The sequence below is a fragment of the Osmia lignaria genome, chromosome 11 (genome assembly GCF_051020975.1).
Source record: "Osmia lignaria lignaria isolate PbOS001 chromosome 11, iyOsmLign1, whole genome shotgun sequence".
Lineage (NCBI taxonomy): Eukaryota > Metazoa > Arthropoda > Insecta > Hymenoptera > Megachilidae > Osmia > Osmia lignaria.
The window spans coordinates 10842569-10870124 of NC_135042.1; the positions used below are offsets into that span (position 1 = coordinate 10842569).

At 37.8% G+C, this 27556-nt stretch overlaps 2 protein-coding genes and 1 long non-coding RNA gene across 8 annotated transcripts; 1 reads left to right on the plus strand and 2 right to left on the minus strand.

Moving 5' to 3' along the window:
- Positions 1-758: 758 nt before the first annotated feature.
- Positions 759-20700, minus strand: Rab32 (RAS oncogene family member Rab32). 4 transcript variants are annotated; one of them, XM_034323950.2, is made up of 6 exons: positions 8151-11896; positions 7152-7577; positions 5908-6485; positions 2078-2306; positions 1604-1929; positions 759-1275 (listed from the first exon to the last, which is right to left on the minus strand). In XM_034323950.2, the coding sequence occupies exons 1-6, from the start codon at positions 8515-8517 to the stop codon at positions 1162-1164; spliced, it is 2040 nt and encodes a 679-aa protein (XP_034179841.2). In that variant the 5' UTR covers positions 8518-11896; the 3' UTR covers positions 759-1161. The 4 variants fall into 4 exon arrangements, with proteins under 4 accessions (XP_034179841.2, XP_034179843.1, XP_034179842.1 ...); XM_034323952.2 differs by lacking the exons at positions 5908-6485; positions 7152-7577; positions 8151-11896 and adding an exon at positions 20535-20700; XM_034323951.2 differs by lacking the exons at positions 5908-6485; positions 7152-7577; positions 8151-11896 and adding an exon at positions 13181-14030.
- A 1758-nt stretch (positions 20701-22458) lies between these two features.
- On the plus strand, positions 22459-23513 carry LOC117604151 (uncharacterized). Its single transcript, XR_013062982.1, has 2 exons — positions 22459-22613; positions 23265-23513. It is a non-coding gene; the product is annotated as an uncharacterized LOC117604151 (long non-coding RNA).
- A 40-nt stretch (positions 23514-23553) lies between these two features.
- Cog1 (conserved oligomeric Golgi complex subunit 1) lies at positions 23554-27430 on the minus strand. 3 transcript variants are annotated; one of them, XM_034323949.2, is made up of 10 exons: positions 27197-27430; positions 26922-27089; positions 26554-26839; positions 26290-26491; positions 25772-26212; positions 24783-25689; positions 24420-24699; positions 24137-24346; positions 23983-24022; positions 23669-23805 (listed from the first exon to the last, which is right to left on the minus strand). In XM_034323949.2, the coding sequence occupies exons 1-9, from the start codon at positions 27331-27333 to the stop codon at positions 24002-24004; spliced, it is 2652 nt and encodes an 883-aa protein (XP_034179840.2). In that variant the 5' UTR covers positions 27334-27430; the 3' UTR covers positions 23669-23805; positions 23983-24001. The 3 variants fall into 3 exon arrangements, with proteins under 3 accessions (XP_034179839.2, XP_076546964.1, XP_034179840.2); XM_034323948.2 differs by lacking the exon at positions 23983-24022 and having other exon boundaries at positions 23554-23805; positions 27197-27429; XM_076690849.1 differs by lacking the exons at positions 23983-24022; positions 27197-27430 and having other exon boundaries at positions 23554-23805; positions 26926-27064.
- Between the last annotated feature and the right edge of the window lie 126 nt (positions 27431-27556).

A 27556-nucleotide genomic window follows, 5' to 3' on the forward strand; every position in this document is an offset into this window, starting at 1 on the left:
TAGTCTTGGTTAAAATTAGTTAACATTAGTTTACAGCCGTGTCCATGATACATCAATCGCATCGTGGAATGGAAAGGAATTATTAAGTTATTGCATATCAAATGACCTGTAGCTTATAGTATAGCTTTTCATTCAACTTTCATTAAAATTCCACTTAAAAAAAGATTTATTTCTCATGGAATGTTCGTGCCAATAATGATCGATTAAAAATATATCATTCTTTCATAGAATTTCAATGTTGCCGCTTATTTTTCATTCCTCAATTCTTTGTTGCCAGACGAGAATGATTATAAACCTTAAAAAAGATCAGCAATTATATCATTCTATTGGAAGTTCTTTCGCGTGAAATACTGCACAGATATAGCAAAACGTGAAATCAGTGTTCTAAAATGTATTTCTGGCATCAAAGAATCATTCGTGATAATCTCAACGAAGGTGGAAAGTCTTGAACAATGTTTACTTTCAATCTACTATCGATTAAGGTCCTCGTGTACTTTCGAACTTCCCACGTCGTTCGTTGTTTCGCAATTGTTCCATCATTTTCAAAAGTGATAAGTACAAAATTGCAGGAAAACATTGACCCGGGAATGCTGAAGTAATACTGTGAAAGAAAATTGGGAAAAAATTGAAAGTTTCTTAAATCTATCGCGTGATTCTCAACCCTAAACTTTTCCACACTACCCTCTCGCTATTCCTAAACTTTATTCCCATGAAATCTTCCTTACAGATTTAATACTGCAAAGGAAAATGAAAAGAAAAAAAAAAAAAATGAAAAACTTATCGCGTGATCCGTAACTCTAAATTTTCCACACTGAAAGAAAAATCTCTTTCTCATCCCAGCTTCAGCATTCCAATCAACATCCCCTAAATGCAACCCTTCGTGAACCAGGCAGCACGTGTATGTACAATGGACAAATTTAAGAATTGATACAAAATCAATTACTATTCACGAGGATACGAGTCAAAGACATTCGGGAAGTGGGTCGATCGTAAAACGCAATCGTTCGCATAATAAACGATTCTTTTCCCATGAAGATGAAACATGGTGGCCTTTATGGACCAAATGGAACGCGACTTTCGTGTCATGGCACCGACGGCAATACGGCGACGAAAGGATGATAACGGACCGGATGATCCTGCTATCGGTGATTTACCGATTCGTCAGCAGGAACAGGATTTCTTTGAGCTGGAGGGTGATTGGTTCAACGCGAATCTTTCACCGTCTGTCTGGTCCTGGGAACCGTTACCCTTCATCAGCTGATCGTTTTGGAGTATCTGTAAAAGTAAAAGGCTGAATTAGTGAAACTAATTTTTCATCAGGGATATTAAAATGGAACTGTGACTGTTTTACACGAAAGACGTGTTATCGTGATGACGCGCAGATGGACGAGGCTCTAAATTAACTGCACGTCGTAAGACGATTACCTTGATACACGTGAAACAACCTGATAAAAAGCTACGAAACACAATAAACAAAACGAGTGAATGGTTAATCGCGAGGGCAACACGATATTCCGCAAATAACTTGTTGCGTAGCTGCCGAATCGAGGAAAACAAACTACCGTTCGTTCCGAGATGATAAAAATGAATGACCGTTCCTTACTTTATTGACGAGAAATCGCGCTGCCTCCTCGATGTTTATGTTCTCCTTCGCAGACGTTTCGAACCATCCGGCAAAGTTCTTCTCTTTGCAATACTCGTCCATTTTCGTGGGCGAATTCACCAGACCCTCTTTCTGCTGATCGCATTTGTTAGCCAGGAGGACACAAGGAATCGGTGAACCGTCAGGAAGCTGCACTTTCGAGTCCAAATCCTGTTTCCATTTCACCACCGCGTCTAGGGTTGCGCTTCTCGTTACATCGAATACTATGAAGGCACCCACGGCTTCCTTGTAGTACACTCTGGTCATGTTGCCAAACCTTTCTTGACCTAAACATTCATTAATTTTCAATCAATACGTTTATAGAGTCACTGGTGAACACTGTGATGCGTGGAATAATTAATAATTAGACTAGAGGAAAAATACAAAGTGACACGATTAGAGAGAAGGAATTGAAGAGGAGGAATTACGACTGACCTGCGATATCCCATAATTGGAGCCTTATGATGGTATGTGGGTCCCAGTTCAACACTTTCAACGCGAAATCGACACCAATCGTCGCGCGATAATGTTGAGAGAAGAATTGATGAACGTATCTCTTGATGATGGATGTCTTTCCGGCCCCCAACTCGCCAATCACCAGGATTTTATACAAGTGCTCTCGTTTCTCGCCTACTCCGGCATTCGGCGCATTGTTCTGTGACGACTGTGTCAAAAAAAAGAATATTTTTTTTAATTAGTATATCGAATTTTTCATAAATTTTTATTAATAACTTTGTTAAGAATATTTGAATTTTCGATTTTCCAAGTCGATTGAATTATACTGAATTGTGAACATAAATGAGCTACAATATCTAATCGCTTGTTATTCACTAATAATTATTGTCTGTTTGTTAATCGAGCAAATGGTTCCCAGTATGTGATGAGGCAACCCTCGTCAATCTTTCCTCTTTTATCTTTATTATGCAATTGTATTGTCTAGGACTTGGCACACTTTCACGGTAATAAAAAAGAAATTGAACAGAATTTAACATATTGAAAATATTGGAAGCTGAATAAATCATTTTCACACATTATCGGAATAAATTTTTTTGAAGTCTCGCACTGATTCTTTATTTATCGCATCGGGCCGAAAATTATTATTCTTTAATATTCTGATTTTCCGAAAAGTTCAAACAAGTCAGAATATTTCGAAAACCTCACTGGAGTTCACTAAAATGTAATGAAACGTTAAAGAAACGCAGAGACACGTGTTTGCAATAAGAGAAAATGAAGATGGTAATTAATAAAACCAACCCTGAACCACTTCCACCTTTTCGGGTTCACTTTCAATTTCGACAAATTGAGGGGTTGAAGATTTTTGCAAATCTTCAGGTCGTCCATCGCACGTGTTTGCTAAACGACGTTTACGCGTCGCGACGCTCCTAAACGTACTGAACCGGTCGACTTGCACCACGTGAATGAATCACCGACAACGGCCGTTCGTGAATGCGGCTAAATAACTCGATCGCCTTCTTTAAATACCACCACTCTTCAATTACCCAGCGAAAAGTAAACTTTACCCTTCCAACAATCTTCTTACCCCTTTTTGCAATGGGATCGTTCAAAGAATTTACAAAATTAATTAATATACTTCTGGCAAATAGTGTATCTGCTGATATGTAAACATCTGGAGGATTCTATGTTGCACAAGTTATGATAAATTTGCGGGATGTTATGCAAATATTCTTTATATAAATTTTCGAGAAAGGATTAATAGCATCGTATCTTATTAACAGATGATCTTTGATCGATCTTCACCATCAAATACGATTTGCAAATATAGTAGCTTGCGTTTTATAACAACCTGTTGCGTCGAAATACGTTATTTTAATAAAAATATATTTTTTTTGTTTATTTACGGATTTTTGTCGCATCAACTACAATGGTTACTAGCGACATCAAGGAGTAGATAAAGTTTGGTATCTTTTATAAATTTAAGTAAGTTTTGAATTTTACTATTTTTTAAGTTGTCCTTGAGTAAAGATCCTAGTTTATATTTGTTGCGGAGGAAATCATATTTAGTACAGTGGAGAATTAAATGATCTATGAATATTACAGAGTCAATGAGTAATTCTAGAATGACCAACTTTAATTCTTGAGATGGCCACTTGTTCTCCTCTTTTTATGCAATTTTAGAAATAATATTTTCAAATCAGCTTACAAATTCTGTGGAAAATTTTCAGTGGTAATGACAGGGGTACTTAGGGTTCAATTTCGGTAAACTCAGGTAAAAGGAGAATTAGTTTCGTACACCTTTCTACCTGATATTTCGCAGAACGTATCCTAATGAAATGAAATCATGCTAGGAAACACGATATTGAATACGTCTGATGAAAGTACAGGGTAAGTCGTAATCATAAACTCTAGGTAATAATGGTATAGTGTAAAAGTAGAAGCCACGAGTGTACCGTGTAACATTGTCATGGTGTCTCGTATTTAATGGCATTTAATCTGTGTGGAAAACACGAACATCGTGTTTCACCTTAAACAAAGTATTAGTTCAAACACTCGACAAATCAATTACATAGATGTTTTGAGACAAAGTGATCTAGAGCATCTTGGAATTTTCCAAAATATATATTAGTCAGTGATAAGGAATGACCACGAATTTTCCGTAGTAGTGGACGTGATATTTCTCACGTACACCCCGTAGCTTTCAACGCGACATAAAGTTCTACATATGAGACCCCTTGAATTGGGGTGGGCTGGAATTTAAATTTTTACAGAGAGATTTACGTTTTGTCAAGTGCACTAAAGAAACTCAACAATACCACAATGTATCATCTTGTTTTTCTCTTCGATTCAGTTAACACTTTCCGTCCGTGATACGATATAATCTTTGCATAATCAGTGGTTTCTTTTTTCCTCGATCTGTTATTCATTCTATCGCCTCGGTTTCAAAACCGTCTTCCTCTATCTCCCGCTTGAAATTCTATAACTTTAATAATGAAATCATAGCGACTGATGATTTTGTGGTCCCTTCTATTTCACTTTTGTCTGCCTTTTTTTAGGCCAGATCCACACAATATCGGTAAAATCTTACCGTACGGCTATATCCACTAGGGATGTGCGGATATTATAGATTTACATTGTATTATATTTTACTGGACCGAGAACGGACCATGAGCGAATCAAAAGGGTGGCTCCAGGAAAATATTCTTCGCGATTGCTCGGGATCGGTGCAGGTTCTGAGCGGGATTGATTAGATCGGAGCTGGAGCGTATGAATACGCTCATAAATTTACATTGTACTATATTTTACCGGACCGAGAGCGGACCGTAACCGAACCGATAGTGTGGATCCGGCTTTATTATAGAACGAAGAGGGAGGTTCAAGTTACGCGGCTTTGCGTGCTTTATCTCCCTCTCTTGTTCCGAGAAGTTTAATTGGAGCATGCTTCTCGTCTCGAGATGAAAACGCGGGAAAATTCTGTCTGTCAGACGCTGCTTGACCTTTCAAGCCTTTCCGTAGACATTCATGGTGATAGTGGGTTTAATTTGTAAACTTGAGAATGATATCGAAGGGTTTGTTATGGTACTATATACTTTAAATAAATAAACTGTGTATTCTATAAATAAACATAAAATGATAAAAATATTTTTGGAGCTCGATAAGGTTCCGCCTCGAGTATCATTGTTTTTGTGTTTCTATGAAATTGCGATTAAATTGAAATGCAAAACAAGGTCGAATCTTGCTGGTAGACCTTGCAAGATTACAATGTTAATTGCAAATTAATTTGGTAAGATAAAGTTGATTACTAATAATTATCTTCAACCGACTGAGATAACGAGACAGTTAATTTGTTTTCCAAAACAAGTTCATATTGTTCAATTCAATTACTTCAAGAATACAACATTTTTAATTTTCATTGTTTCATATTTTAAAATCGAGAGTTCTTTAAGTCGAGCAAGTAGTAAAACCTGGAATATCAGCCACCAGTAGTAAAACTTGGTATAAATTCTCTATGGCATCGTTTAAAAGCTATAAGATCAGGGACGTAAGTAGGTTGTTTAGTTTCATAGCGATATAAAAAGAGGATATCTTTGGACGTTGAAAATTATTATTTGTCTATGAAAAATATTTGAAACTCTAATCTAGGAAATACAGTAAAACCTTGATAAGTCGTCACTCAAGGGACCGAGAAATTTTGACGGCTTGAACAGAGTAAAAACCATGTAAATTTTAAAATGACGAGGAAAGGAAAATGACGACTTATAGAGGTTTTACTGTATTCAAATTGTCGTATGACAACCCTAGTTTCTCACCATGCTATCCTGACTGGCGATCTTCGCCTTCTCTATGGTGTCGCTGCCCACCATGGGTCCCATGGCGGTCGGAACACTCGAGTAACCGTCGTTCTGTCTATCGTAGCTCTCGGTGTAATCCTCTTCGGTACCGGCCAGGTAACCAACCCCAGTTTCCTCGTCGAATGTACCTTCGAACGTGGAGAACGTATCAAACTTCTTCACGCTGATGTGTCTAGCTTTCTTTTTCACACCCTCTTCACGTTTCTCCTCCTTCTTCGTGGTTGTCGTCCTCTCTTCGTCGTCTACAGTGACCGCGATCACGGTTTCACCTGAATCCGAGTCCCGAGTGGTCTCGAACAATCGTCGTTGAAAGATAGCTCGTTTCTCCTCCAGTAACGACAACTTCCGGCGGACCTCGTGAGGGGATGATTTCAATATCCCCGATTCCGACTCGGATTTTATATTCAATTTCGTTTTTCTCGAAGAATCACTGCTCGATTTTCCGCTCTTTTGTTCAGCCCATTTAGAAATCGCGTACGGAAGCGTCGAGCTGCACGGAGTTTCCTGTTGGGATAACTTCTCTGCTATCTGAAGATCTGCGCACGCACGGTAGCACGGTCATAAATGTTCAATGGTTGCTACGTAATACTATGTCGAGCTCTTTTTTTAATTTAATGATGGAATTTTTGGGGGTGGGATATTGAAAAGCATTTGAAACTGCATCAAATGATATCTAATCTAATCTAATCTACCAAAAAACTGCTTTAACTAGATTATGGTTTCGAAATAATAATACTTATGTAGAATTAAAAGCAGCTGATAAATTCAACAGCAGATTAATTAACAACGAGTTATTTTTCAAGAAAGCCAATAAAATGTGTTGATCCGAGTTTAATTATTTATTTCAGTGGCTATAATCGAGAAAGCATAACAGAGTTAATGCGCTCCTGAACCGTTTAATTGTACCAAAGAAGCATTTAATTACGGGGAAGAATCGCCTCTTATCATTGCACTTTGCATCGTTTAATTGCACAAGCGAACCGAGAATAATTAAAAAGCAGTGTATTGTTGATAATTAACCATAAGAACGACTGCAGTGAAAAATTCTTAAATGCAAGGAAAAATTATTTTATTTATGACTTAACATACCTACAAGGGCAAAGGCTGTCGCATTGAAAGGGTTAAGGATAGAAAGGGTCGAAGCCAGCAATATAAATGAGAGCAGTCGCGTACAGAGAGAGCGAGAGAGAGAGATGGCTCACCAGGTTGGTTCTTGGAAAAGCTCCTGATGGTCAACGACGGCGACCTGCGTTGTACTACGGTCACGGTGCTCACCGGTTTCACCGTCAGCTTCTCCGATTTCCTAGTCTCTCCCTTCTCTCTTTCCCTCTCTTTCAGAGCCTCGAAGCCGTCCCGATGGCCAAGCCTTTCGATCTCCTGCCCCTTCCTCGTGATCCTGGACGGGCTGTCCGAGAGACTAGGCGATTCTTGCGACGATTGGCTCTGAGATCGGCTGCTGTCGCCACCTTCGGGCGTGTGCCTTGGCTCTTGTTCCGTCGACAAACGAAATTTGTTCAAGCTCAGCTTGTGCACCAACGAGTGAGACTTTTTCTTCTTCTTTTTCAAGGCCGTTACCGAGCCACCCTTGCGTTCGTTCTCCTCTTCCGGGCTCCGTTTGCGCCCCCCTTCTGCCAAGACAGGGGATTTCCGGTCAGACATTTGATAGGGTTTAAATTGAAACTAAGTTTGGAACTGTTGCACTATAGGGGATCTAGATCTAGTCTATTAGGACCTAGATTAATGATAGACCAGACGTTATTCTTCATTTTGAAGGATTTAAGTCAGCTAATTTGATAGAGTTTAGATAGACATTTTGAAATTGGTTTAGGTTACTTTGATTAGGACACTTAAAAAAAGAGTTGATTACATAAATCCATTATAATTAACAAATTCGTGGATTCCAATAATAACAGAGATAGAAAACAGCAATTAGAACGATTAAAATCTCAAGGTACCCATTCACACATCTAAAGACTTATCCCATCGATCACTTAGCGACAATCTGAATGAAGGAACAAATGACTTCGAAAAAGAATTCAATTTCCCCAATTGATATCTACAAGTCAACACACTCCATCATTCTGCAACTATTCAAGAACATGACGAATCACTTTCATTCACAAAGCGAGGAAGATCTCACTGGACGAAAATAAAAGGTAAAGGAAGTGGTTCATCCCAACACCACTCCCACATGAATGAACCTTTCTCGTCAACATCCGGCTCCAGTTCGGCGACCGTCTCGTCGTTAGACCTATTCTTCTTTCTGATCTTGAACAAACCACCCTCTTTACGGAAGCTGCTCTTAAGCGCACCGAATCTTCCCCTCTTCTTGTCCTCCACGGTGGTCGTATCCGCGGAGGGCGCTGTTCCCGTAGCGCCCGAACTGGTCAGGGTGTCCAGACTGGAACTACTGTCACCGACGGTCACGTATTCCCCAGAAGTGCTGCAACCGTACTTGCCACGATCCTCTTCTTCCTCTTCTTCTTCCTCCTCCTCCCCGTCGGAAGAACGCGCGATCACCGTGTCGGGCGAGCTTCCACCCTCGTTTGCGCTCTCGTTTCGATCCATCCTCGCACGAAGAAGGGGTAGATAGGTGAGAAGGAGAGGTTGAATCTTCGGAGGATGAGCGACGACGCGCGTGTACAACTTGTTTTGTGTCTCACTCTGCCGATCGACGGCGCAGTCCACGGCCTGGCTTCCTCTGGTGGACGTGGAAACCTTAGAAGAGCTGACTTTCTAGGTCCGATCGGCCAGCTACGGATAATCCGACACGTTTCCCCCTCCGTTTCCTCCTCTTTTTCCCGTTGCTCCTGGCGAGGGGCTAGCAAAGAAAGCCGGGAACGACCGACTCCCTCGGTTGTCGGCCCCGCTTCGCGGACGACGCGACGCGGACGCTTGGATCTTTTGAAACGGAGAAGCCTGGGAGTCGAGGTTAGACCGGTTCCAGTGGCTAGAGCCTCGGTCTGCGGTTGATTCGCACCTTCTAACCCTTCGTAATACGGGGGTTCATCGTCTGCAGCCGGCTCGACGCTCGCCAGACGAGTCGATACGCTTCGCTGACACGTTCTAGAATAGATTTACTTAGCTGCTCTTTCAACACAACCCCACTCTTGCTCGCACCCGGATTTTAATTATGAAATAAAATCAAACACGGTTCAATTTATCAATAGAAAATTTCATTCGACTTGATCGTGTTAACACGACAGGGATTATTTCACTTTCATCCCTCAGTGAAAAATCAAATCTGCTCGGCAGAGGAAGCCTCGCAAGCGTTCGATTAACCGCTTAGTTCATCGTTCATCGTTCCTCTCACGGCGACAAAAAGAGGAGGTAAACAAACGTGACAAAACAACCACTCTCGCGACACTGCAAATGGAACGTCGCGACGCTCGGGACCGTACTAAAAGCTCGGGTAAAAATCTGTGTACGGGGTACGTGGGAGGAGGAGCGTACCTGTACCCCTCCACGAAAGCGTGAAACGTTTGCAGCCAGGTTAACGCGAGAGGAGACGAGTTTTTCCACGCTTCTTGGTCCAAGGGAACAATTCCGTAACGACGTAGGCGTAACACGAGTACCACGAGGCTTTAGACAGCGTGCGGTGAGCCGCAAGACCTCGTACCTCCGCTCTGTTCACCTCCACCTCGTCGAGCGGGTATCGTTATGTAACCTGTTGTCTGTTTTTCGAGTTACACGCTAAAAATCTGTCTACCGTGCGGAGATGACAGTTGTTGGCATAACAAAGAATCCCAATATTAATGGTTGTCACCTTCAAATGCTTATGCTTCTACTTCGAGAAACGCGTTGGTTCCGATTCGAGATACCAGATCTCGATCTCTGGTTGACTGAAGGGATCATGAGATCACAGATAGCGGATCCTCCGCGAATCCGAGCTATGAACGTCGATTCTATGGAATTCGCAAGTTGCATAACATTTACAACGACTGTGCTACATACCACCGTGTACCCTCTCACCGTGCTTATGTAAACTTTATCTAAGCGTAATTCAACATTGACCAGCAATTATTGCAATTATTGTATCAGATTGGATTTTCAGTCATTTTCAAAGGTCATGGTCTTCAAGGTTCAGTCCCTTGCGAAGAGAAACCATTTCCAAGGGATAAGAATAAAAATTATGTAAGTTTATTTCGCAAAATCGATGACATTTACAAATAAGGGGACAGGTTCAGTCAAGGCAGTCTTCGGACTGTTTTTCAATCAACTCGCGGTGTAATTAGTTTTATCGAATAACGATCAATGCACCGTGTTGACTGGTCAATAATTCAATGTCCCCCGGATCTCATACATGTCGGCGTGTTTTATGTAATCTACTGGTTTTTGCGATCCTAATAAATTTTCACGACGCACTTGACGAGGTTTTACGATTCAACAGGTGATTATGTAAATTGCAAATTGTGTCAGAGGTTAAACAAAATGAATTTCATTTCATAATAGGGTGCATTTGATTTTGAATCAAGTTCTTCTCCTCGAGGTTCCAAGATTGCTAACAGTTTTCCACGTTGATTATGGGAAATGTATAATTTTCACTTTTCCAACACGCACGGCATTCTTAGAAACTATTAATGGGACAATGACAAATAATCTCATTCCAAGAAGTTATTTTTTATACAATTCTTTCTATTTCTATTTCTTTACATCAGATATTCTCTTCTCACCTTTCGTCCCGTTTCTGAAATACCACCAACCATCCTGGAGCTACATCGATTTTCAATGTTCCATTTATATTTAAGATACGAGATTCACAAGAGAATAAGTATGCGAAGCTAACCATTGACCTACAAACGATTTTTGATCGGCCATTAATTATGAAGAGGATTGAAAGTCGCGGTGCGTGAAATAAACAATAGATCGTCGAGCATAGATCCTGGAGAATGGAGGATCGATGGATCGTAGTGATTATCATATGCCCCATTAATTCGTCACGATATGTCGGACAGAGTACGCGTTTCGTCCTCGACAATGTTAATTAAACGGTACACCGCGTAGGTGTAATTATGCTTTTCCACTTGCTGAAGAAGATGTGTTTCCCTTTTCCCAATGAGAAACTCTTCTTCGATATTCTCATTGAAAAATCTACAATTCTATGTTTCCATAAATCAAATAATTTTCAAGATGTTTATGTAACGAGGCATACTTGTTTCTGCACCCCCTCGAGATAAATATGTCCGTGATTATTTCTGAATGGTGCAATCGCGCACATACGCATCATGAATTTATAATTAATTAGAATACCATGTGTGCTTGTAAGAAGAGGCTGGGAAAAAAAGGAGAATTCTTGGTAAACGAGCAACGATTCGAAGGGCATACGATTCATGGAAAAAGATTTCCACGTTACAAAACCATCTGATAACTTTGCACCATCAAAGTTATATTTTTATATCGATCTATGTGTTAGCGGTAAATAAGATTATGTAACAATCAGATAAATACTATCACTAAGATTGAATTAGACACTAACAGTAACATTCCCGAGAAATTCGTGGGACTTTGATAATCTTCCCTGATTTATTAACGAAGACTAAACTTCCTTTCCTATCGGGGTTAATTATTCATCTGAAATTTTCTTAATGATCGTCTGGAAGAGATTGGTCTGATGAAAGGAGAAAGAAAACGGTGAAAGGTCGGCCCAAAAAGTTGACAGTAAGTCGAATTGTACGCGACGTGCAGCCTCGTCGCTTCGAAGGGGAGAATCCCATGAATATCTAAGACTGTTGACTGACAAGACATCCTACAAGTTCTTCCTACTGCGTTATTATACGCTACTGCCCTTTTTTTCTACAGGCGTTCGCGCCCTCTTAGAGCCGGCACTCTTTAAATGCAAATCCTGTGGGGAAGCTAGAAAAGACCGTAATTCTACCGTCTAGAAAACTCGACTAATTTCCAACAATCTCTCTGGCTGTGTTTCCGAATGGCCGCACCAAAATTGAGATCTCAGGTTCGGTATATAACCTAAATTGATTACAAGAAACCGATTAAAGTTGGTTTCAGAGTTGGATGTCTTACCGTTTTCGAGATATCGTGGTAAGGTTAGGTTCTGTGTATGTTCAGTATCAAATAGCGCATGCGCAGTACGAATAGCGCATGCGCAATACGAATAGCGCATGCGCAGTATCGAATAGCGCATGCGCAGTATCGAATAGCGCATACGTAGTCCCAAAATTGTACAAAAATTTCTTACCACGATATCTCAAAAACGGTAAGACATCCAGCTCTGAAACCAATTTTAATCAGTTTCTGGTAGCCAATTTAGATTATATACCGAACCTGAGTTCTCAGTTTTGGTGGGGCCATTCGAAAACTTATCCATCTCTCTAACATTTTGTACCGCGTTTCTCAAGGGTTGATCACCCTTCGCGGAAGAAGCAAACCGGATGAGCGTAGTTTACGAACACTGGCGCCGCTCCGGTTACGAAACGAGTTGCATCGTTTCCTCTATCTTCTGCCGGTACTTCTAAATCTAATTATTTCGCTCGGTTTTCTGCAAGTAGATTCTCTCACGGATAGGTCATTGAGAGTCGGAGAAAGTGCAATAACCCGGTGCTCTACAATTGCTCTTTCCTTTTCACTGGAAGACGCGAATCGTCTCGTATTCTACGACAGAATCGACACTAAAGTGTTGAAATGAAATTTTTAAATGAATAGAATTCGCGTATCTTTTGGTAATTCCAATTTATCATTTGTGAAACGTCATCGAAACATCAGTGTAACGCGTGATTCTAGTAAATCAAGTATTTTCGCAAAAATGAAATATCTTGTCAGAGATCTGATACTGGTAGTATCGACTCGGTACTCAGTCGTCGTGATATAGAATTTATGAAAGTTAATAAAATTTTTATTGTGACATACGAAAATAAAATAGTCCAAGTTATAATTTATTCTTATATAAATCATTCAATCGACGCACTTACGTAAAGAACCGTGCAGAACATGTAATTACGAGGTACATACGTAAGAGATGATTAACAATCGTTTTATCGGTTGATTAATTAGCTAAGACATTTGACGTTAATTGAAGCTGACACCCGTGAAATCAGACATATTTCTAGAGGAATGATGATTAATACGATGAACAATGTACATCGAAATTTTTCCAATTTCCTTTGGAAATTTGATTATCTAACTTTTCATGTATTTCATAGATTTGGGTCATGATTGACTAGTCTCGTTTCAGAGTTAATAAGTAAAAAGTAGAATAATATTCAATGAAACCAACCTTCTTTTTGACAGTCAACTGTTTCCCATTTTCACTGAAGTTTATGTTCAGATCGAGGTACAGGTGATTGTTATTTAACAATTGTGGAGGTGGTTCCATCGGTGGTGGATTCGCCTCTTTTTTGTGCCTCAAACGTCTCTCTGTCCTTTCGTGTCTGGTACGTAAAACCAGCACAACGTTGCGGTCCAACATTTTTAATTTAAAATAACACTGCGAAATGTTTCAACTTCGATAATACTGTGCTGCTGTCTAATACTATTAGTAGCCCCAGAATACTCTTCAATTTAGTGAAATTTTCAGTTTTCTCACAGAACACTATTTGCAAGACACTCAGTTTTCAATGTTCCTTAATAGCACTTTTGACTCTCGCCTTCTTTAAGTGTTTCGGATCAACCCTCGGCACACTAATGCCAGTTCCCTCACGAAACTTTTTATTATAAATAGAATTACCAAGTTTACTGTCTCTAATCGATCATCGCAGTATCAACAGAGGTCTATACAAAGTCCAAGAAACTCACAAAGCATCGATACCCTGATCTTTTTGGAAACTTTCCAATTAGTTTCCGAACACAATTAGTTCGAAACTAAGAGTCTCGTGATCGATCACTATCCCAGAATTTCTTTGAGATTCTTCAATGGAACTTCATCGTGTAACAACTTCACGATGGTGCAAGGAGATCGAACCGAGTGGAGATGTTGGAAGCGTGAATTGTTGAAACGAAACGCGTAGAATAATGCGATGCTTGGGCGCAAAGTCCCGACATTTATTGGCCCGGGGTTAGACTGGAACGTTATCATCCGCGACGCGTTATCGACGTCCGTGATGGAAAAAAAGATGCTTAGGCGCCATTCGACGCGACAATTCGATCGTCTTTTCCTAATCGAAATCCTTTGAATCCCTTTCGACACCCTTAGCTATCCTCTGAGTCGCTTATTATTTAATTAGCTAACTTATTACGAATACGCGAAACGACAGTTTTGAAATTAGGTTCTGTCACTCGCAAACCACAGAAAACTATACCCTTAAACCAATGGTAGTCAACCTGGTTTTGTCCGATACTGAGGCACTTTCAATTTTTTAATTTAATTGACTTTTTAAAAACATTGAAATGGAAATTTTACTTCTATTACTACTTCCTTACTTCCTTTACTACAAGTAAAGTTATTTCCCTACTTTATAAATCACCATTACTGCCGATGGATGGGTAGAAAATTTTACTACTAACAGAGATACAAAAGTGGGCGGTAGGTATAAAAAGGTTGACTACCCCTATCTTAAACTATACTCTGCGAAAAGAGACTCGATATTACAAGGCGAGGTATTAATCTCTGGTGTCCGACAACAAATTCTACACCATCGAAATTTGCATTTCAACACCTTTCACCTCCGCCGATCGAACTCTGATCGATTAGCCGGGAGGAGATTACTCACCGCTATGAATGTGGTTCAGGTTGGCTATTTTCAACCCACTTCCGCTCGCAAAGTGCAACTATTTCCAAACAGCCAGATCAAGGGAATCAGTATTGATTACTAAGTAAACGTTCCAAGAACTGTGGAAGCCTTAGGCGTGTACTAGGACAGAGTAAAAAACTATTTTTCTTTTTCCTTTTTTCTTTTTTCTTACTTGCCTATTTACATAGAATATGTATTGTGAGATATTTGTCTAAATATAGCTAAGAAAGAAACAAGCCCGATGTTGTTGTTACATTTCTTTAATCTTACGACAATAAATCTTTGTACCAACTACAACCAATTCGAACTGGATCACGACTTCCCTTAACCCTGAAAGACCTCGTGATAATTCTTCCACGCGACGCTTTTCGAATAAGACGCGTTTTAAACCGAGCTACGATCAGTTGTTTTTCAATTAAAACATGTGTCTTTCCTTCTACAACAACGCGATATTAATTGTTATCATTCATAAGAGAATTCTATTAACATTTCTCCCACAAGAAGTTTTATGCGATTAAGAGTTGCACTAATTGATTAGAGCGAGTGTAATGCTCCGTCTAAAATAAAAATGGATAGCGTTTAATCGTGAATGTATTTTACTCGTCAATAAAGTAGAAAATGAACTCGTAGTAGAAATAGCTGAAACATAGAAGGTTGCACAAGACATAGTTGCGATCTACGAAAATGTCCCGACCTTTCGCAATACTTAGGAGATGAGGGGACATTTTTGGCAAAATAACAAGAGATTTTGCGTGCACGCGTTGAGAATAACGGAGAACAGTCCAAATGAGGTGAAAGATAGAGAAAAGGTTGAAAGGGGTCGTTTCGAGGTTTGTAATTACCGTTTTCAGTCGTCAATTTCCGTCGTAAATAACCACAATCATTCTGTTACATCAGACGAATAGTAAGCTGTATTTATTTGTCTTGCAAACAGACATACAGTGAGAGGCAAAGGAAGTAGACACTATTCAAAATAGAATACCTCGGTTAAAATTGGACTAAATAACTTGAGGTTTTCTAAGAAGCTATGAAAATTAATTCACTGAAATATATATTTTCTTCGTTTTAAAAAATTACAATTTGTTGAAATCGTGAAGAAAAATAGTAAATTCTTCAGCTTTTTTATGTAAGCCTATAATGAAAATTAAAAAAAAACGTAACTAGTTCCATTCTTAGATGAAAAGTCGCGATTTTCGGAAATTTTAATTACTTATAATGAAATTACTATACGAATGACCTATTTTAAATTTTCATTATAGACTCACATAAAAATTACCATTCACTATTTTTTTCCACGATTTCAACAAATTGTAATTTTTTAAAACGATGAAAATACACATTTTAGTGAATTTATTTTTATAGCTTCTCAAAAAACCTCAATTACTCACTTTTGCCTCTCACTGTAAAATTACCGTACACTGGACTACCGTGGAATTTTTCATTAGAAAATTGTATAATTTATTTTCATATTTAGTCGACTCAAAGCTTCCTACTTTGTTTTAGAAGAATTTCAATGTTCCATCAGTCAGTGACGGACTCGATGGTGTTTCTTTTGATAACCGTGACTAACAAACGAATTCACGATGAGTCGGGGGTCAAGCTCGATACCGAACGATAACGAGAACACTGATAATCTCGACAGCTAAGAAATAAAATCCATTGGTTGACGTCGTTCGAAAATTTTGATTGACTGACTTCCTAGTAAATGGTAACTCAATTCAAAGATAGACTTTTCATTTATTTCGATTTTTCATCTCACGTTGCTGACACAAGTAAAAGATAAAGTAAAACTATATAAAAGGTTTTCTTTTTCTCTTCACTATTTTTCCACTATTCTATTATTTGCTAACAACCTATCCCAATTTTTCATCCATACATCGTTTTCCAGAACGCGAATAGTTGTTCAAGCGGAACAAATTTCATTGACAAATTAAACAGCAATTAATCTAGACGATTAGTCGCGATCATCGACCTTCTCAATTTTTTCTTTCCTTTTTGCTGAACACATCAAGTGTCAGTAACCGTGGGCATCGCGTTTTCTCATTAATCTCTTGGTTCATTGCTTGTTAATAGAACTCGGTACGATTATAAATAAATGATTCTTTTTATATAGCACAATGAATGTACGTTACCTGGGTATTACCGATGACGTGAAACGGTTTATAAAGCCACGGTCCAGTTAATCGCGATTTACGAACGGGATGTGCCGACAGTTGCACGCCTCGTTAAACATACTTAATATCCGGATTATGGTGTTATAATAAGTGTTTTATTATTGGCCTCGACACGACTGTTTGTCGCATTAATGACGATTGAAAAATTGTCAGTAGTGAAGATCAATATATAATCGGGCAAGTTCAATGCTTATTCCGAATCACATTAATAAACTGTAACTTTTAGAAAATCCTTTCCATTGCGATTATTATTTTGAAAGAACCGTAGATCGAGGGAATTGAAAATAAAATAAAATCAGGAATAATGAATCAGAAGCGTCGATAAGAAGTGCTTGAGAATCACACTAGACGACCAAACGATAACGATAACGGATCTGTCGAAAAAAATTGTTTGCGGAAGCCGCTTTCTAAACGCTACTTTCATGAATCACTCGATCTCTTCGATTCCCTTTTCTCAGATCGATCAAACATCGGCTCGTCGAGCTGGCAAACAAATCTGGCGCCAGATAGGACGAACAAGTCATCTTGATACTAAATTCATTCTTCCAATTATTCCATTGCATATATTTCAAAAATCCACGGGTTCTGGTTTTCTTCCTTTTCGTCTTCGCTGTACGTTGAATGAAAAAATCAATGAGATCGAATGCGACGCGGGAACACGATCGTGTTTCGTTCTTCGACTCGACCCAGATCGAATCGTATCGGATTTGTGGTTATTCTGATACTCTTTGCGGAGAAGAATCGAAGGTTCGATCGCCTTTAGCTGGTTACAAAAATAAGCGAAACCAGCTATGTTTGTCTGGAATCGAACCGATCCGATTTTCTTTCTACGATCCTCCAGATTAAATTTACGCACGGTTTTGTACGTAGTCAGATCGAGTGGAAGATTTGCTAATTTCCTATCGGGGTATCGTGATCGAGGATATCCAGTGAAACATCAGCGCGTAGCTTGCGCTGGTAGCCACGATCGCGTCGTACAGGAAAGCTTATCAGCAACGATGCGCTGTCGTGATAATCCTCGAGCAGCTTTGTCTTTATCTAATCGGTCGGAAGATTGTCGCGGAGTCGAAACAAACGTCACGGGATGAATGGAAAAGTCTTGAAAAATTCATTCGAACGTTGCTGCGCGATTGATCCTCTATAGTTGACTAATCATCCTTATTGAACACGATCTACTTCGTCGATTTTCTTCTTACTTGCCTCTGTACATTTGGAAAAATTTCTAATCCATATGCTGCATCGAAGAGAAAAATGATAATTTCCATAATTTTGCTTAAAAGTTGAAGAAACCAGATGAAACTCTAAATATTTCTCGAGTTCTTTGAGCGATAACGCACTTGTTATTGTTGGATTTGTTTTTTCTCTATTTCATCGCGTTTTACTTCGCACACTTTCAAGTACTCGGTCAGGTTATCTACGATTAGGTAAATATGAATTCTTGGTCGAATTTGTGCGTCACCGAGATACCTCTAATCCCTGATAATCAATTTGTTATTGTATGTACCTATTATTATTCGTGGGCAATGAACAGGTTGATAGATCACAAGTTATTGTACTCGATTCTTTGGAACAGTTACTAAATTATTGATAAGCAAAGAGGCTGATTCCGTTCGATAGCAACCTGTCTTAATAGTGTTCAAAGGCAATAATTTATTGCAATAATAGACCGTCAAATAATCCACTACGCGCAGGTAACTCATACTCTGTAGCAGTGTTTCCCAACCTTTTTTGTGCCATGCCCCACTTAAGCCTTTCTAAAATTGTTATGCCCTCTATGTAACGTAAACATCATTTTTAATATTCAAAAATTGAATTGTTCACTGAAGAAACTTAAATGATAGGTTTTACAAAGTAATTACTAGAAAATTGTTGAGGAAACACAGTAAGTAGATTTTCAAAATATATAATGGAGAACTGAAATTATCAAGTAGGAAATCATTTTAATGAAAAGATTTTTCTATATTATTTTAATTATTAGTAATTATGGACGTTTACCCAGCTCGAGTAGCGACTGAGAGTCGCCATACGATTAACTTAAACTCTGGACGAGTCCATTTTCGAATTACCACCCTTAACAATCAAATTGCGCCCCTGTGGGGTGTGGGCTCCACGTTGGGAGACACTGCTCTCTAGTTTAAAATGTAACATTAAAGAAAGTTCTCTGATCTTGTAAAATTTATCATTTTCGATAATCCATACTTGCAGCACGTGGATGAATAACTTGTAATCAATTGAATACATTTAATGAGCTCGTAAACTTGATAAAAAATCAAAATTGGATTCTTTTGCAAATCAACGCAGAAAACAAACGATATAACAAGTGATTAAAATTAGATACGAATGATAATTAAGAAGGTTCAATGAAATGTTTGTTAATCTATAAATTCTTCAAGTTTTCTTGTACAATGTTACAGGAGAAAAAAAGAAGTGATTAATGTGTGTTTTTAATGAAGCTTGCCAAGTGAAAGAAAAATACCCTGTTCTGGTTTAATTCTTGCGATTCATTCCCTTTAGAGTGATTAAGAAACTCCTGTATCATATATTAGAAAAAGAAAGAAATTTAAATACGAAGAATATCGGACGTTTGAAATGGCGTTTAAAAAATATGTTTTTCTATCAAAATATCGCGGATAATTGAATGAAAAATAGATCGATTAAAGGCTGGCTGGTAGTCAATTCGTTTGACGCACATTCTGTTTCTCAGGTAAAAGGTGAAATGTAACGTTTCACTGGGGAAATGACCGCACATTGCCGCATCGCGGCTGTTTCCGCTCAATATCACAAGTGCAAAGAGTTTTTTGTACTCGTGATTCAGCCCACCGTGCAGTTGGCCTTTGTCCAACTGACTGTTATTTATTTTTATGGTGATTTTTACCAACACGGGAAAAAAAATCGTTCGTCAGCCAGAACAGTTTCCTGCGAGACCGATTTTTTGACCTGGCGGTGTTTAATCAAAGTGAAACTATATAATTAAAATTTTCATTTAAACGATTATTTGAATTTTTCGATCGAATCGTCGATTTATTTCGAGAAATATCGATATTCTTTCTACTGCACTACGCATGCGCAGACAAATAGTCTGAATATTCAAACTTTTTACGCGATCGAATTCAGAACGACGCGTTCTTGTTTTTTAATGCATACATTAAATTAAGCTCTTCTACTCGATTAGAATGTCACACTATACAGATGTGACATTATCGTTTGCATGCGTCAATTGTAATCCACCGAAAAATTTTCACGTTGATTATAATAACTCTATTAAAAGAAACGAAATAAGAATTGAAAGTCTTAAGCGCCAGAATCTTTAGCCTAATTAACGAGACTCTATGAGTAAAAGATGCAAGATAAAAGATTAAATTATTATTCAAAGTGAATTCATCTTAAAATGCACAATAAAATGCTAATAACGAAAAGTATTATATATATACCCATTTAAAAAAATTACTCTGAAATTGTTGTCCCTTTAATAATAATTAAGAAACAGATTCAAATATTCTATTTAAATTTCTTCCATTGGATTAAATGACATTCTTCCATGTTTCCTATAATACTGAATAATATAGAATAGTGGCGACTTCTGTCGTAAACCCATCACTGGTCAAAGCCCGCAGGCCTTGTTAAAGTAGTCTGCTAGTTTCAAAAGCAGCGCGCGAAACGTCGCACGCACGGAGTCGCGTGCGTTTTTGACAAATAATAACATACGATCGATTGAATTTTCACTTACCATTTGATTCCGACAATGATTCTGCTCGACTCCGCGATAACTTTCGAGTCGAAGGGTCTCGTACTGTTGCTTTTTCTTAAACGTAGAACGAGGACGTCTCAGGACCGCTATCACCACAGATGGGCCCATCCGGCCATCTTGCCGTAGACCAAAACGTGTACTACACTGCGCTGGCGTATTTTGCTACTCACCCCCTCTTTCTCTCTCTCGCTCTATCTCTTCCGATAATTGCGTAACTGACCGCGACACTTTCAGACATCCTGTCTTTCTCAGTTTTACAGGGGCGCCACCTTTCTTTATCTTTGTCTCGCACATTCGTCTTCGTGATAGCCGGCGGCGCTACGAACGCTCGGTAAATATTCAAACAATACCGATGGAAACGAGAGCGATTTGTAAACTGTTTGTCGACCCGTGATCGCGTAGAAAAAGTGGAAGTGTCTTTTGCTTTAAGCGTTTTTATCGTCTTTTTTTTAAGATCATGTTATGTTTTAGTTTGTTGTCATGTACGAAATCGTGGTCAAATTTATGCAATGTACTGATTATCTATTAGATGGTGACTAATAAAATTGAATTAGTTATTAGTTAAATATTTGTTCGTCATTTTACTTTGACTTTTTTTAGTGAAAGTTGTAAAACAATCATTAGTGTCGGTCAGTGGTATTTGAATATCGTTTCGATCATTTGTTACAGGCGCCACCATGCAGACTTACCTAAAATTTATTTATTATTTAAGTTTCCGCTGCTTTTCGATAGAAAGCGCTAGTGCTTCCGCGTTTGTGGCGGCCGTTATCGATAAGGAAGATTGAAGATTATTCTCATCGCCACCTTTTTATAACTACATTTATTGTTCATTTGTCATTTTAAACAAATTAGAATAACTTTTGTAACTATTCATTCCTCGCCAAATTCTCCAAGCCTAAAGACGTGTCAACCTTTATATCAATATTTCCGAATATATATTTTTTCAATTGAAGCGTTGACCATTCATTTTAAATACGGAACAAGTCCACACGTTTGTGGCGGCCGGCATCGAGGTCGATAATGAAGAAAATGGCTATTAAGAAGAAATTGTCGACACCACTAATCATTTTCGCTAATCATTTATTTTTATTAACAAAATTCATCAACTGCAAAGGCATGTTAACGGCTGAACTTTACCTCAGGGGCCCAAAAATTATGGCCCTTTTTCTTACCTTCTTGAAGTATTTTACGAGTAGAATCTAAAAATCCTAGTTTTAAGGCGCGGTATCCATCGGTTCAGAAGTTAGACGTGTGTAAAAATGAGGGTTTTTAGCGTATTTCACGGGTTATTTCGACGCCATATTGACTTGTAGCCTGTTGCCGTCCAATCACGTCCAATGAGTGGAGTCGCCGTCGGTAAAACAGAATTTGTAGGTAAATTAGTCTAAACTTGGCTTTCATTCGATTCCTATTATAATTGGCATTTTTTACTATTTCTAGGGCTAAGGTTAGAGTTAGGGTTAGGGTCAGGGTCAGGGTAAGGGTTAGCACCGGAGTACAGCACACCCGGTATACGCTAAAAACGCTCACTTTTACACATGTATAACTTCTGAACCAATGAATTCCGTGCCTTAAAACTAGGATTTTTAGATTCTACACGTAAAATACTTCAAGAAGGTAAAAAAAAGGCCATAATTTTTAGGCCCCTGAAGTATAGTTTACCCTTTAATACTACAAGAAAGGAAAAAATAAATTTTCTCGGGCCAAGTAATGTTTTGGCTCAGAAGATACAATTTTGAGAAATTTTACTGTAAGGGTGGTCATGTTTAAATGACAAACAAATGAACGGATAAATATGGTTCAAAAAAGGTGGCGGTAAGAATAATCTTGACAGCGTAATCTTCCTTATCGACATCGACGTCGACCGCCACATCTTTTGCTGCTGTTGTTTGAGCCAGTTTGAGCTGGACGTTTCGTCTTGGGGTCCATCGTTGTTCCCTTTCCTGGGAGGGGTTAGGGGTCTGTCACCGGCCTCGAAGTTCCTCTTGGGGTTGTCCGCTTCTTGGGGTTCTTTCCGTCGCCTCCATCGGCCCGATACCGACGGGCAGGGAAAAAGGGGTAAGGTGAGGGAAGGGTTTATCGGTGGGTTACGGCAGGCCTGTCCAAGTAGGGGAATCCACTTCTGGAACACATGTTTCGGTTCCCCTTCCAACGCTGCTCCTTCAAGTAAGATGCAGTAAGATGGGACGGTTCCGACTACCGTCTCTCCGTCTTTCCTAGCGGCGGTACTGTCCTCTCGGAGAGATGTAGTCGGAACCGTCCCATCTTATTTGAAGGAGCAGCGTTGGAAGGGGAACCGAAACATGTGTTCCAGGAGTGGATTCCCCTACTTGGACAGGCCTAGGTTACGGGGTTAGGGTTAGAGTGGGAGGTGGGAAAGCGCAACGATTGTAACGGGGGGGCGCACGTGACACCATGTTACAATTTTAATTTTATTCTTTTTTTTAATTGCTCGATATATCCTGTATTAGAGTCAGTGCACCAGTGAAGAAAAGCCTTGGGCATTGCTCCATAATGAAAGAGTGTATCTTATTACTTTATTTAATTAATTTTAATTCAAATAGAATAATTTACAGTTTCAACACTTGATAATTGAGAGTTCTTTTTAATTGCTAACATTTTATAAAATCCAAATTCATATATAATTTTATTAGAATAAAAATTGATAATTTGCAAAATTAACCGTAATTCTTTTTTGTTTTGTTACAGATGAATTTTTTGATTTTGCCGAGTTCCTAGACATCCTGATGTCTTCTCTCTGTTATATTTTTTTCAGGAACTATGCCTTTGAGATTCTGAAATGTACCACATTGCAAATATAATTTTACGGAAAGAATATTAATAATAATGAATGCATGGTCAATATCGTTTAATTATGTACTTAAATAATGCCGTAGAATATGACACTGTAGTACCAAAAACTATGTCGCGTTTGGTATCATTTTAATCAGGAGATTTTCACAAACAAAATAAATTACAGTCAGGATTTAAAGACTGTATAAAATATTTTATTCAATACTGACAGCATTGTCAAAAAGGCATTATTTCAATGATACGTTATTTACATTAAATGTACTCAATATATATACATTCAATAATACAAATTTACGATTTTTATAATTAAATAAATAAGTTAACTGCTGCTAAACCAATCAGAGCCCATTGCCCCGAAAAATGCCGCTGCTCCAGACTTGATTGACGATCCCGTTGTATCACTTTTTGTGTTTTCCTTATTTGACATTTTCTTCCGCTATATTAGTACAGATCAAATAATATTAATTATTACCTTACTCGCACAGTTAATTCAACATAGGCACCTTACACAGCGCAAAACATAAATCACAGTATAACGTAAGAAAGCAAAGTTAATTTAATGTTAAAAAATTAGTTTGCAAAGAGAACACAACATTCACTATCGTTTCCTTACCACAATTAAATTCACGATCTTATCTGAATGCTCTGGTAATCTAACAGCATATATATCAAATAAATAGTACCAGAGAAAATGATATAAAATAATATTCGATTAAATTTTAAAGATTAAATGATATACATTAGAGATTTTCAAAAATCACATTTACCTGCGGTTTTTCTGGTAATGTAATCGTTACGAGAGGTAAATTTCTAGTCGGAGCTGTTACTGTCAATGGTGGAAACCAGGGTGCACCTGTGCACAATGCTAACACGGAAGGTAAATCTGATTTCGCACCTTCGGTATTACTGTATTCGCTTCGTGAACCCAAAATTGAATGTAGCTGTTCTAAGTGAGGTACTAAGTTACCTAGTATAAGCTAAAGCAGAGAAAAGTAATTAAAAAATAAATATCAATATAAAAAGATATTTTGCATTTATGCGTATACTCACAAGAGATCTTTGAACACTTTTCTTTACATTGGTATAAATAAAAGGATTGAAAACATCATAATCGAATGGATCAATTTTCGACACAACACTATCGCAAGCCTTTGTTGACAAATCGGAAAGTGTTTTATTTTCACGCGGTGCCATGAGCAAAGTGGAATATTTGATATCAAATAAAACTTGAAAGGCTTGCTTTTGTGAAAGATTAACGTTATCCAATGCAGTTGCATAGTAGTTCAGTAATTCCATTGCGACATCCTCTATAATTTCATGTAAAATTCTCCTATAAATAAAAATAAAAATTAAGAAAATTGAGATAACCGAATTTATAAGAAAATCGAAGAATAGAAGAATCTTTCTGTTTACTTTGGAAGAGTATGCGGTATTATCTTGTTCAAATCCTTATTAATGGCGGTCAAAAATTTTTGTAATTGTATGGACGGCTGATAAGGTACTAAGATCTCTGATTTTATTCTTTTACCCTCTCCAGAATCTTCTTCGATAGTTATTTTTTCCCATTCAGAGACAACTAAGTGAATCGGAAATCCATAAAGAGGTTCTTTTGATATAAACTTCTCCCTGTGTTCGCTTATTTTATTTTTGTACATTCTAGCCCAAACTGACCACATAAAAGTACTCTCTTCTTTCAATTTATCGCAAATAGATTGCCACTTGGTATTCGTAATAGTTAATCCGGATACCTTTGAAAGGGTGAAACATTTATTTAAATTAGAGCTCAACGAGGTTAATGCCAAGAGAAACCTCGCCATCACGACGGTGTTTATATCGCGTTGACCATGCTCGGGTTTATCGTTAACACATGTACTTCTCACAAAATCCATAAAATCCTCGATCATATTACTGCTAACGGTTTGTAAATGCTCCTGGATCTCTGCACGATCAGAATACGTATCAGAAATTAAATATATGTTTGTAGATAACAGATTGTCTTTTATAGACCTTACACGTTCGGTCTCGTACAAATATTGTTCCAGGTCTGAAAGCAAAGCTTGTAAACTTATATCTAAGCTTTCACACAGTTTAAGGATGTTTGGTGAATATCCTTTAGTTTTCATTAACAATGATCTCTTGTTATCTAGTCCGCCATTCTTGGTAAGTTTTTGTGGAATGTCGCTGGGAGAATCTTTCCAAACGAACCATCGTAAATCGTGTTCGGGATAATCAAATTTCTCATTGATCACTTTGTTAAGTAACTCAGCTATGTCCGATTTTAAGACAGTTATACTTTCTATCCACTTGTCGTTTATAATACCTGATCAAATATTAAAATCACTATTATTCACATGTTAATGATCGGAGATACATTTTTTTATGCTGTATTTCGTATTACGTACTTTTTACTCTATTTGATATTAAAGGTTGAAAAAATTCTACCCAGAATGTTATCCTTGGCAGAGAAAGCTCTGCCCATATTGAATTCCAGTTTTCAGGTAGATTAATACTAACAGCTTCTTCTCGAACATAGTATAAGCCTTTTATAGATATCACTAGTTCCAAAAGTTTTGTAACTTCCTTATTGCAAAATTCAGCAACCCATTCAAGCCAGGATTGAATACTTTTTTGAATACGTGATATACGAAAATTTTTGTCTGTATCCAGTTCTTTCAATTTACTATTTGCTTTATCAAAGGGGTTATAGTCTTTTATCATCGAAGGGAGAAATTCCTTTAATAATTCTTGATCAAAATTTAATTGAGTAAGTAATGAATATAAGTTTTGATCTTGAATTTCTGTTATGTATTGTAAAATAAGACCTTCCGATTTTTCAGGTGTATCTGTAATGAATATTTTATTCCTATATTTGGATAGAACATATTTTATCAATGTTATAAGCTCAAATGTAAATACTTACTTATAAAACATGAATATATTAAACTGATCGTTTGAATTAATATTTCAATACATAGTTTTATCTTGTTTTTAACACTATTATCATTTTCATCCGTAACAATGGTCTGAATCGTATATTTGCGCATAGATATTAATTTTTCCAAGAGCTGTGGGAATGTTTTTCTTAATAATAACACAAGCGCAGCTAAAGAATTGGCTATACTCTGAAATAAACATCAGATCTAAAAAAATGTAGCATACATCACACATTCAAGCGGATACCAACCTCTGCTTGTACAGTCAATGACTGCAATACATTGTTGCATTCATTAAGTATAATATTTTCGAATCTTTTAATTACATCCCACTGTTTAGATGCAATTAGATATTTATTTTCTAAATCATGATTTCCCTTTTCGAATAATAAATCATGATATATAAATCGTCCTATTATATACAACTGTGATGCAAATATCAAGTTTTTGTTTTCAATGTTAGACCAAATGTATTCAGGTATGTCCATCAAAATTTTTATTTTCATAATAACTGAATCTTCGGTTCTTTCATTGTGCCTAAGAAAATATACATACTTTATAAACTTGTATATATCAGAGGACAATATATCCTGTATGAAAAGATTATTATTACAAATACCTGCCATCTGTACTGTCTATAGGATCTAGCTTAAATCCAATAAGATACTTTTTCTGTAATTCTCCAAATTTGTTTTCAATGTTAATAATTCTTGAAATAAGACGTTCTGAAGTTAATTTCATTTTCCCAATTGTATCTGCAGCTAATATAAGGTCACGGTATCTTTCTCTGAAAATGTTTATAAAATGAATATTTTATTATTTATAAAATATGCACATACAGAAGATTAAGAACAGAAATAATAAAAAATGTCAAGTCAATGAAAGAAACTTTACCCTACTAATGTCCTAAGTTCAATTTTTTTTCTGTCACTTTCATACTGAATCTTCTTTTGAATTTCCTCGATCTCCCTTATCGTATGCTCTTCAAATAACTTATTGATATCCAAATCTAAATAATTTGTTGTTGTCATTCTTCTGACAATTCGTTTTTACGTATTCAGTGGCTACGGAACCAACAAGATTGGACATGCCTTTGTTACTGAAAGATGGTAAGTCACGCTGAGCTTGAGAAACTGAGCGATGGCACCGACAGTGCCGGCATTAGGGGGGGAGGCCGCGGTCGGGCAATTGTCCAGGGCGCTAGATCTGTAGGGGGCGCCGCAGCCCGGTGTCCCTAGTATGCTAATATACCGA

Bases quoted from the DNA above. Each gene is read 5' to 3' on its own strand.
- Cog1 (XM_034323948.2), bottom strand. From the start codon at position 27,333: ATGACAACAACAAATTATTTAGATTTGGATATCAATAAGTTATTTGAA. The intron at 27,090-27,196 runs GTAAAGTTTCTT...AAACATTTTCAG, and splicing joins GAACTTAGGACATTAGTAGG to AGAAAGATACCGTGACCTTA. The intron at 26,492-26,553 runs GTTGGTATCCGC...TGTTTATTTCAG, and splicing joins CATTGACTGTACAAGCAGAG to AGTATAGCCAATTCTTTAGC.
- Rab32 (XM_034323950.2), bottom strand. From the start codon at position 8,517: ATGGATCGAAACGAGAGCGCAAACGAGGGTGGAAGCTCGCCCGACACG. The intron at 7,578-8,150 runs GTTCATTCATGT...CTGTCTTGGCAG, and splicing joins GCCGGATGTTGACGAGAAAG to AAGGGGGGCGCAAACGGAGC. The intron at 6,486-7,151 runs GTGAGCCATCTC...GTGCGTGCGCAG, and splicing joins CTTTTCCAAGAACCAACCTG to ATCTTCAGATAGCAGAGAAG.